General features: G+C 38.9%; 1 protein-coding gene across 4 annotated transcripts in view; it reads right to left on the reverse strand.

The window, feature by feature from the left end:
* The window catches only part of AMOT (angiomotin), a 72,884-nt gene that overhangs the window by 15,259 nt on the left and 45,257 nt on the right, over nt 1-12,368 (reverse strand). For all 4 annotated transcript variants that reach the window (XM_045198657.2, XM_045198658.2, XM_024564413.3 and 1 more), the window contains 2 exons: nt 1,477-1,626; nt 535-725 (listed from right to left, as the gene is read on the reverse strand). In XM_045198657.2, coding sequence (XP_045054592.2) covers nt 535-725; nt 1,477-1,626 — 341 coding nt within the window. The remainder of the gene's footprint in view (nt 1-534; nt 726-1,476; nt 1,627-12,368) is intronic.

Consider the following 12,368-nt stretch of genomic DNA (forward strand, 5'->3'; position numbering starts at 1 on the left):
TTCTCAAAGGGCAGGGATGGATTCATGTTAAGCATAGCCTTTGGCATACCTTGCATGAGCCAGAGCTATCAAATGGCAGCAGCCACTCCCAAGAGACATTTCGTTTCTGAGTGGCATTTCTCTAGAGAGCTTTTCACTCCAGTTCAGGGACTAAACAAAGCAACCTACACATGTGGCTGAAAGAAATTGTGGCTCTGACAAAGTAGGTGTGCAAATGTTCAGTTGCTCCCATCTACAATTGTTCTGGCTCCTGAGGAAAGCTGAACTATGATTCCAGTAAGTTTATATATAACTTTTGTTTTCCAATCCCTGACCCTCTGCCCCCACAATCATTCAGTTCCTGCATAAGCAGGTGAAAGAAAACACACTTAAGCAGAAACTGGGGTGAAAAACAGAACATTATAGAAGAAAAAAAGAACACACTGGAAAAATCTATTAATTAGTCAACTTTCTGTTCTCCCTAACCCCCAACCCCCAACCCCCAACCCCTATCCTCTGCCCTTCAAGGAGTGACTTTACCAACCAAGTACTTACCTCTGAGCAGCTACAGTTGCAGCAGCATCCAGAGCAAAATGTCTCATCACGTTCTCCTCTAAATATTTCTGCTCCCACTTAGTCATATCAGCTTCCAGGGCCAAGATTCTCTCCTCCTTCTCACGAAGGAGCTCCATCAGTGCAGCAGCATTGTATTCCGAAACATTGGTGGGCTGAGAGTTGCCCTGGCGCTGTTGGGGGAGATGCCGAGACCTCTCAGATTAGTAGAAGCAGCAGCATGGTGGACAAGTCCCATCTGAAGAGCCCGTTTTTGGAAAGGATTACTGCCTAAGCCATTTCAGTTTGGCTTCTGATTCCAAAGCAAAAGGAATTCAGATTTCCTCCTAAGCCCACAAGACTGTCTGTCTGGCTTGGGCTTGAATATGAGATTCCCTTAATCAGGAAAGAAGCTTGCCATATCAAATTGTCATACTGCTCGGAAAGTGGATCAGTGTTTTACAAACTACAATCCCTGACTGCCTTCATGATACACAATGAAAGTGGGAAGTACAAATCTAAGCTGTGGTCTTTACCTTGCCCCTGACTTGTTGTTTGACTTTCAGTGAGTCATACAACTTTGTCTAGGTCTTGGTTTTAGGTCATGTGAAAATGAGGAGGGGTATGGCCAGATGATTCTACAGACCATTTCCAATTCTAAAATGATTAGGAGTCTATTTGTATAGTATCTTCACTTCTTATTGAGTCTACTGTTTCTGGGGTTCATGTGAAAAAATAAAAGGCGCAAGATAATAGGCATTAAGGATTTTGCTGGGATTGGAAGCTAAGTAAGCAGGCTTCATCTGCACAATTAGGAGGCACTCTGGAGTAAGATCAGGTGGGGCAAAAATCCTAAAGATGAGCATGAGGTGTTTTTCTTTTTGTCTTCATGTCAAACACCAAGGAAAAAAAATGAGCAATCAGGAATGTTCAAGTTCTCCAAACCTGTTGAATTCTGAGGGATTCCAGTTCTTTCTCTAGTCGTGTCCGGAGACGGTGCTCCAGCTGCTCACGTTTTTCACATGCTGCCTGGAGCTGTACAAGGGCCTGCTGCATCTTCTCCACCTTATCTACATACACCTGCTTCTTTTTCAGCTGAAAGCCCAGGTTCAGACCATCGCAAGATGGAAGGAAAGAGAACAAGATCAGTTATGCAGGTTCCTGCCCCCCAATCCAGCCCTTTGTTTAGATCTTTTCTTGTCTAGCTCTAAAAGAGTAAATTACAAGGTTTTTCATGATGAGTAGCAGACTGCCTTGAATTTATCACACAAAGAATGTGACAAGGGATAGGAATTAGGGGCCCCTTTTAAAACTCTTCCTCCTTCCCCATATCTTTTTCTAGTAGTAGAGTCTAAGACACACTCTACTGATGGAAATAATAGTACATGGCAAGCTCCTAAGATTCCCATTTTGGATGTGCTCAAATTTGCTCTTCATTTCAAACTGCAATATTCTGAAGGAAGGTATATCTTACTTTGGTCATTACAATAGAGAAATGCTAAAAAAAAAAAAAAAAAAAAAGGAACATTCTCCAGGGAAAAAGGCTTAATTTGGCATGGAAAGGAAGCCCACACCCCCCTTCATGTACATGTCTTCTCTCCTAGTGAGAGAAAAAGGGTGGTCAATTGTTGAAAGTACAAAGAGTCTATAATTGATTGTTTGTTTGTTTTTTTCCTGAAGTCTGCAGTCCTGGTAATTACCTTTTATTAGAAGAACAGAGATCATTTGCAATTTTTGCCTCACACATGAGCTTTTGCTTTAGTTGATAATATTGAACTATAATCTTTCAACCATTTTTCTGGCACCTTTAAAGATTCCTAAAGACTCAAATTAATGAATCAAATCTAAAGCTAACTAAGTCAAACATGCCTCTTCCTCCCTGAAAGCCTATGAGCCATATCCAAAAGCAAAGGCACAAGTAGGCTGGGACTAAGAATTTAAATCCTTGTACCCACAAAACTGACAAGACAAATCCTGGCTCCATGGCAATGAAGGAAAGAGGAGGAGCTCCCTTTAAATAATGTACACACACCCTCAACAACTAAGAAGACAGGAGAAAGTGCATCCTTACCAATGTGTTAGTAAATAAATAGATATGCTTTTTATAAGACTTGTGGAATACCTTTCTTGCTAATAAAATCAACCCATGTACTCTTTATAAAGCAGACAATTTTCCAATTGTCATCATCATTTTCATGGAAGCTGAGGTTAGGGATACATTCCCTATTATGATTTAAATCTGAAAACATTATTGATAAGTGAATCAAAAGGAAATTCAAGAATTCAGCTAAGCTCTAACTCTTCAACAAATTCCTAAGCTCTTAAGCTCTCTACCAGCATTGACAATACCCATTTAGCTGGGGCCAAGCCAGCAAAACCTGGCTTCCCCATTGCAGAAACCAGGTAACTGCTTAATGGTAATGAGTCCTAATCACTGTTATCTAGAATGCCCAGTCAGACACCAATGGTATGTTCTAGTGGGGAACTCTCCTATCTTATAACTGCCCTCTCCTCAAATTAGAATTCTTGGACTTTCTCCAGATAGAAGAAAAACTGTATTTTATGTTCCTAGAAGCCCCACTGTATGTTTTCCCTAGATGACTGAGAAAAGAAACTTTAATTTTTTTTCTATACTTTCTTGAGATTTCCTTTCATTCTGAGGTCTAGTTCAATGTAACCTTATAAACCAGATGAGGTGAGTTATAAATCTAGATTTTTTTTATCCATTAGTCCTCTTCCTAAGAAGTAAAACAAACAAAAAATTATCATTCTCTTTGTCTCAATAAGCTTAAACCTTCCTTTCCTTGGATCCATAACTACTTATTTGTAACACTGACTAGGGTGATGAAGACCTTTAGGCCATGGATGCCTCTGCTTTCCTATTTGCTAAGCTTTGAATAATTGGAAAGCAGGATATATCCTCTATCTTTCACCTTTTGGGTTCTGTAATCCTCATGAGCTACTTAAAGTTGAATGTGTTTATTTGTGAATCACTCTGCAAACCCTAGGCGAGCAGTGAAATGTTAATGCAAAGAATGTTAACTATAATTACAGAGGCTTTCAGCAGTTATATTTAAAGGCAATTAAAGTTACATAGCATGCAGTTCTTGCCTTGACAATAAAGTACTGCGATGTAAGCTCAGAGAACTGAAAATTAACCAGTCTAGTAGAGTCAGGTATATTTCTCCATGCTCTGCCTTTCTTGAAAAAGAAAACCTCAGTATCTTAACAAAAGCATCCTTAGCAAATTCTATAGATGAGTCACCCTTCTGGAAGGGAAAAACAATAAAGGATCAGACGATTTTCTGAGTTGATTGAAGATAGGCATGCAGATCAGACAACTTCCACAAAGCAGACCAAGAAAAATGCCATTACGCTTTCTTTCTTTGCCACTGGGGTGATGTCCCCACAAGATACAAGGACCTCTGTTGCTGGTATAATTCCTCTGCCTCCTTTAAAAGAAGAAAGAGTGCAGCATACATATAAACACCATGATCACCTAGTAAATGCTTAATCTCTAGATAAGTAAGGATAGAAAAAGACAACTCTTGCCCTGGCTGGGTATGCCACTTGGTTAGAGCATCGCCGCGATGCACCAAGGTTGTGGGCTCAATCTCCAGTTAGGGCATATACGAGCATCAACCAATGAATATATAAATAAGTGGAACAACAAAAATTGATGACCCTCTCTCTCTCCCTCCCTGCCATTCATTCATTCATAAATAAATAAATAAATAAATAAAGACAACTCCTGGATGCTACCAATGCAAGGCCCTATAAATGCAATCAACAAAGTCAGCTATCATCTAAGTTACATACTGTTTTCTAGATCTCACCTATATGTAGAAACAAAGGTTTATGCTTTATTAAATTCACCACTATCTTAGATGTTATATGCCTCAGTTTTACCTTTATCATGGAAATCCCCTCTTTTTTCCACCTCACATCTACAAACTCATATCCTGTGCTAGGCTTCTGAAATGTTAGATCAGTATCTAGGACATACCTTGTCCCCAAGTTCACTTTCCAATACTAGCAAAAATGTCAGTGGTTCTTCTTATGTAAAGAACGGGGTCATGCCCTGGCTGGTGTGGCTCAGTGGATTGAGTGCCAGTCTGCGAACCAAAGGGTTGCCAGTTTGATTCCCAGTCAGAGCACATACCTGGGTTGCAGGCCAGGTCTCCAGTTGGGGGTGTGCAAGAGGCAACCACACAGTGGTATTTCTCTCCCTCTCTTTCTCCCTCCCTTCCCCTCTCTTTAAAAACAAACAAACAAATAAATAAATCTTTAAAAATATTTAAAAGAAAGAGAGGGGCTGTATAGTCAAATAGTAGAAGTCATGAGCTCTAGCCTCAGACTGCCCAGGTCCAAATCTTGGCTCTCCTATTCACTAGGTATCCAACCTTAGGCAAGGTACTTAATCTCCCTGAGCTTCCATTTACTCGTTCATCAATAATATGGAGATGATAATACAATATACCCCTACAAAGATCAAATGAGATAACATATGAAGTATTTAGTAGAATGTCTGGTACAAAAAGTACTGAGTTTTCCTTTTTAAAAGAAAAAGTTAATGCCAAGTTGCACACACTCTCGTCCTTTCAACTTTTCAACATTCACTCCAGATAGCCTTGCCATGGTTCTCATTATCTCAGTAATTCTAATTATCATATCAATCTCTAATTAAGACACTAAAAATGCAGCATTTTCCCAGAAAGACATATAACATTACACCTGAAACACTTTATGAAGAACAGCTTCAGATGTCTTTATAGGGCAAGACCCTTCATTAGAGATACAATTAAATGAAAGCAATGAGTAGCTACCAGGATACCATATGCTCTCAAAATGATATGATTTAGGGGCATGTCCACTTTAGGAGAAATAAATACTTTTAAGGTATTGTTTAACTAAAGACCCTTAGGCAGAGCGCAGCATACCCCACAACATACACACATGCATGCTTACATACAAACACAGATACATATCAGAACTTTCTACTTGACAGCAAAATGAAAGGAAAAAGAACAAGGTGATAATCAGAAGACTTGGATTCTAGTCCTTGCTCTACTCTTAATGGTAATACGCTTACCTGTTTTCAGCTCCAGAGTCCCCATTTGTAAAAAATGAGGGAGGTTTTAAGAGTCAGCAAATCGAAATTGTCGGCAGAGGGCCAAATGCAGCCATGCCCATTCACTTAAGGATTGCCTGTGGCTGCCCTCCTGCAGTAATGGCAGCGATGACCAGTTACGTTTGTAAAAGAAACTGTATGGTCAAGAAAACTGGAAATACTCTCTAGTCCTTTACAGATAGATTATCAGGCAGGCCCTGGAGTGATTTTCAAACTGTTCCAGAGTACTAGCTCTGTGGAGTGCTTCAGAGGTCACTATGGTGGGTCTTCTCATATGTATTTTATATATTGGGGTTTTACATAAAACTGCATTTCCAAAAAAGATTGCTAACTCTTAGAATGAATATATATATATATTTGTATGTTGTCTGTCTTCCCCAGAGAATCAAACTTCCATTTTACCTCACTCCTTCATTTTTCTTACAGTTAACACTTGAGCATGGTTACATAACTTAAAAAGATTCCTGAGGACCCCATGGTATTTCATCCCTCATTTCCTCTGGATATGACATTCTGTCTCTCAGGAACACCCTGTGCACTAGGTTTTAAGAAGTTTAAACAACACTGGGCTGGCTAAACAGATGATCTCAGATGTTCTCTAGTAGCCTTTCAATTCACAAATATTTTATGAATCTAAGCTTCCTCCTTTCACCTTCAAAACTAACCAGTATGTAGGAGGGCTAGAGAAAATGGCACTCTAGAATTCCATACAGGCACATGCATGCAAGAGACAGAATATAAATGTGTATCGCTTCCATGGGATCTTGGATGATTGATTTCTCTGTTTTCAGTGTTCAAGGAAGTAAAAGTTCACTTGAAATGTTCCTAAGGCCAAGGTATGGACTCAGATCTAGAGATGGGTAGCCATGGGTCCCTGGAAGCAGCCAGGTAAATCCATCATTTAAACCAAATTCCCTCTATATACTCAGTAAATTGCAGAAATCATTCCATCCATTCAAATTTTCTTACCAAATGCCAATTTTTAAAAAGTTGCAAAGCCCCCTTTTCCTTGCTTTTCTTAATTCTGTATTCTCCTATTGTGGTCCCTTAAGTCACTCTTACTTTCTGTCTTAATCATTTAGATCCACCTTTCCTTCCAACTTCACCCCTCGCCTTTGGCTATACCCCAAAAGTCCAAATTATGGTAGTTTACTCTTTTGCCTCTATAACAATAGTTCTTATCTGGGCACAATTTTCCCTCCAGGGAACATTTAGCAATATTTGCAGACATTTTTGGTTATTACAGCTGAGGGTAGGTTGCTACTGGCATTTTGTGGGTAGAAGCCAGGAATACTGCTAAATATACCACAGTGCACAGGACAGCTCCTTAGAAAAAAAGAATTTTGTGGCACCAAATGTCAATAATGCTGAACTTGAGAAACTCTGTTCCATACCTCAGCACTACTGGAGATCTCCATAATGCTGCACTTTCAACAGTTACTTTCATTCTTGTTTTTAAGGACCTCATGACCTCTTTCATCATAGACCTCTAGTTGAGTGTAAGACTTCTCACTTTGACTCTTAATATGCTCCAGACTGCTTTCATTTTCCCCCAAACTGCTATCCTTTGGATAGTTCAGTCATTATCATTATTTACCTTATATTTTCAGTCTCAAAATTTTGTAATTGCTATTCCTCCCTCATTCCTTTGTCCACCATATCTTATCTATCACTGTCTTAATTCTAACGTCTATCACATTCTTTTATTTCCTTATATTTTTATAGCCTACACAGTTTAAGTCCTTATATCATGACTAAATTATTATAATAACTTAACATATCTCCTTACTTTCAGTTACCCTCTCCCATCTACACACAAGCACACATGTCCACACACACAATCAATCCATCCTACATATAGTTGCCATAACAGAGTTCCCCGAGTAGTACATTATCAAACTGCATTATTAAAGAAGAAAAGAAATCTACTGCTAGCATATCCATTCAAGCAGTATTGATTAGGTAACTGCTATATCCAAGACACTTTTACACCTCCTCTCTCAGTTGTTTAGACAAGAGCTCTTCTCTCTCACCCATATCTCAAACCACTTAATGCTTTTCAATTTACCCATGGTTTACTATCAAATTGTCCCCTGTCCAGCCTAAGTATGTCTCTTAAAAATGCCTTTTATCCTCAAAGACACATTCCCTAAAGCAAGGGACATAAAGGAAAGAATAAACAAATGAGACCTCCTCAAATTAAAAAGCGTCTGCATGACTAAAGAAAACAGCATTAAAATAAAAAGAGAACCAACAGTATGGAAACACATATTCGCCAATGATACCTCAGACAAGGGCCTCATCTCCAAAATATATAAAGAACTCACACGACTCCACTCCAGAAAGACAAACAACCCAATGAAAAAATGGGCACAGGACTTGAACAGACACTTCTCCACGGAAGACATACAGAGGGCCCAGAGACATCGGAAAAGATGCTCAGCATCACTAGCCATCAGAGAGGTGAAAATTAAAACCACAATGAGGTACCATCTCACACCAGTCAGAGTGGCCAACATAAACAAATCAACAAACAAATGTTGGAGAGGATGCAGAGAAAAGGGAACCCTACCTACTACAGTGTTGGTGGGAATGCAGACTGGTGAGGCCACTGTGGAAAACAGTATGGAATTTCCTCAGAAAACTAAAAATGAACTACCCTTTGACCCAGCAATTCCGCTGCTGGGATTATACCCTCAGAACCCTTAAATACCAATCCAAAAGAACCTATGCACCCCAATGTTCATAGCAGCACAATTTACAATAGCCAAGTACTGGAAGCAACCTAAGTGCCCATCAGCAAATGAGTGGATCCGAAAACCATGGTACATTTACACAATGGAATTCTTTGCAGCAGAGAGAAAGAAGGAGCTTATACCCTTTGCAACAGCATGGATGGAGCTGGAGAGCATTATGCTAAGTGAAATAAGCCAAGTGGTGAGGGAAAAATACCATATGATCTCACCTTTAACTGAAACATAATCAACAAAAGAAATAAAGCGAACAAAATATAACCAGAGACTTTGAAGTTAAGAACAATCTAACAATGGGCAGGGGGGAGTGGGGAGGAGACAGTGGGGAGAGGGGTTTTCAGGAACTACTATAAAGGACACGTGGACAAAACCAAGGGGGACGGAGGAGGCGGGGGAGGGAGGTGGGTTTGGCTGCGGTGGGGTGGAGGGGTGGGGAGAAAATGCAGACAACTGTAATTGAACAATAAAATAAACAAATAAATAAATAAATATGCTGACAACATTTAAAAAATGCCTTTTATCAATATTCTAGGCTCCTACTGCTTTAAAATTCAACCAGGCCTACGATGCAAGTGATCAACCTTTGCATCAGTCTGGTCATTTTATCTTTCCTTAACATATCAATAAATTCTCCATGAGTCCTTCCTTGTTTTTCCCTAGAGCTTCTCATACATAATGTGTACACTATAAGTAATCATTTTATAAGATTTATTTCATGCACACAATGACGTCTATCCAGAAGGTATCCAGCCATGTAATATAAAAAATAGAAACATTTATTGAAGAAGTTACAAGATACAAGACACTGTATACAGGACAATGACATCTCAGTCCCCTTCAAGGTAGACACCTTGAGACTTCACACAGTTCTCCCATCAGCTGCTTTGTTGTAGTCTCCTGAATCTCACCTGCTGTCTGAAATCTCTTCCCTTTCAAAAGTGATTTTAGTTTTGGGAAAAGCCAGAAGTCGCAGGGTGCCAGATCTGGGCTGTAGAGGGGTGAATAACCTGGGTGATTTGATGCTTCACCAAAGAACTCTGCATGAAATGTGGTGCATAAGCAGGCATATTGTCATGATGAAGCTGCCAATCACCAGTTGCCAATAGCTGCAGCCTTCTGAATCATCCAAATAGTTTCCATGGAGGAATGTTCAAGCTTAATGCAAAATTTGATTCAGGTTCATTGTTCTACTCACTTAGTCATTTTGAATGCCACAACCACACAGTACACATGCTCACTCAGTGGCATCTACTGCCCCCAGTGACTAGTCCAGTGAAGTCATCACTGTTCATGCAGGCACATTCCAGTCCACTCTCCTTGGCTGCCAGGTTACATTGATATTGCGCAAACTATTGTGGTTATATTAACAATGGCTGGACTTTTTCCAAACAGACCTTGTATATTCATTCATTCATTCAACACATATTTACTGAATGATTATCACATGCCAGGCCTTATTTTATAAGTGAGAGCAGGAGTGATACAATGGAAAGCCAGACAAAGTCCCTGCCCCATTTGAGGGCATTATCCCATAAACCACTTTAGGGCAGGGCTGTTCTATTTTTCTTCAAATGTCTCATAGATTCTAGTTCTGCTTCATTGTTTACTCTTGGTGACCAGATAGTAAATAACTATCAAATACAAAAAAAAAAAAAAATGAGCATAGCTCAGCTAACTGCAAAAATACAAACAAAAAAACACACATTGTTAAATGCATTTACTTTGATAAGTCAAGATAATGGTTTCAAATACTTCCTATTAAGAGAAGTTTTTCTGAAGATTTTTTATTGTTGTTCTCTTATAGTTGTCCCAATTTTTCCCCCTTTGCCCTCCTCTGGCCATCCCATCACCCATTTCTGCAGTCAATTCCCACACTGTTGTCCATGTCCATGGGCAATTCATACATGTTGTTTGACTAGTCCCTTCCCCTTCTTTGCACCATTATCCCCCTCACTCCTCCACTCTGGTCACTGTCAGTCTGTTCCATGTTTCCATGTCTGTGGTTCTATTTTGTTTGTTAGTTTATTTTGTTCATTAGATTCCTCTTATAGGTGAGATAAGTTTTCAAAGGGGAAAACTGGGAGACAGAACAGCAGGAAAGCAACCTATTGAAGAATAGAACAAATACTCGTGAGCTCAATAATACTTTTCCATTGCACTTCTGCAACAATTTGAACACATTCCCAAGCATTTGGCAGATATTTTAAACCCCTTCTGACTCAGGAAAATCTGATCCTTGCAAATGAATACCATGTGATGACATCTCTTCCCTCTTTCCAACAACTGTGGATGTCTTTCAAATTCAGTTTTTAAAGGATGGCTGTATAGAAAATTACTTCTAGGGATCCTAAAGCTATGAATTTGTCTCAGGCATCTGCAAGGAAGTGATTTACCATTAACTTTCCATTTATTTACTGATAAACAAAGCACAGGCTGGGATATTTTGGAATTAAGATATTGGGTTTCCCACTAGATTTTTCACTAACTGTATCATCTGTATGTACTTTGATTTTCCGATCTATCAAAAGAAGATAAAACTTGAAAGATTTGTAGAGTGGGGTACAATAATATATTTGGAAATGTTTTCAAAATGTTAAAAATTTATAGGGGGTAGGAATGAATAGGTAGAACAGAGAGGATTTTTAAGGCAGTGAAAATACTATGTATGATACCATATTGCTGGATACATGTCATTATTTCCAGGGGTAGGCAAAAGTAGGTTTGCAGTTGTGAGGGCATGAATCATGGTTTATTCTTATATTACTATTTATTAACTATTCCATTATTTTCCATATGAACATCTGTAGACCTACTTTTGCCCATCCCTGGGTGACTATGATGCATCAAATAGGTTCATCAATTTTAACAAATATACCACTCTGATGGGAAATGTTGATAATGTGGGAGGCTATTCATGTGTGGGGACAGTGGGAATATGGAAAAAATCTTTGTGCCTTCCCCTTAATTTTCATGTGAACTTACAATTGTTCTAAAAAATAAAGTCTTATAAATCATGAAAAAATATATAGGTAGGTAGGTAGGTAAAGGAGGGTAGACTATTGTTACTAGCTGGGTAATGTCAACATACACAAACACTCCACTGACTAAAGGACACTGAGAACTAATAATACAGAACTGGGTCCAGTACCACAGAGGGCATCTTTTATTATGTCTTTCCATCTATTGCCTACAACTCCAAACACTCATTGTATCAATAATGTCACAAATGAAGTGTACTTCCATTCTCCTCTTCTTTATACATCTAGTTATATGTTGCTCCATGAGCTTTCGCTGATTTCTATTTGATTTGATTGAGTCTTACCCAGGAGTCCCTGGCTCCAAGTAACAGTTCCGTCTGAAGCAATTTGGTAATACACTACCCTGGTATTAGCAAGCTGCCTCTGTCCATTGCCAAGTGACTGTGGTTTACTGGTGGATATTAAAATAATTAAAGAGTAGAAGCCATCTCTAGAAACCTGCTACCAAGGGAATGAAGTTCATTCTTTTAAAGAAACTAAAGAAAAATACAGAGGGCTTCCAATTTGGGAATTGTAAAAGCCAAAATCATCAAGAAAAACTGAGAAAATCAATAGAAAGATCAATCCATCTCTACTTGGCATGGAGGCATACTTTCTTAACATATTAGGTGGAGCAACACCTATTTCAAGGAAAATATGCTGCCATAAAAATAGGAAATGCCATCCTTAGATGAAATGTCCTTCGGGTAATCCAACAAAGTCATCAAAACATTCTGGAAGATTCCTGATGGATATGTACTTTATCTGAATTCCTATCAACACTCTAAACACATACATAATTCACATCGTTGGATCTTCCATCTGGATTTATAATCCATGATAACCATGGTGTGAATTTTGACTACACCAAGAAAATTTTATTGTTTGAAGATTATTTTGGATTAGACATATCAATGTCTGGGCCTAGAATACCTT

Source organism: Desmodus rotundus, chromosome X, assembly GCF_022682495.2.
Source record: "Desmodus rotundus isolate HL8 chromosome X, HLdesRot8A.1, whole genome shotgun sequence".
Classification (NCBI taxonomy): Eukaryota; Metazoa; Chordata; class Mammalia; order Chiroptera; family Phyllostomidae; genus Desmodus; species Desmodus rotundus.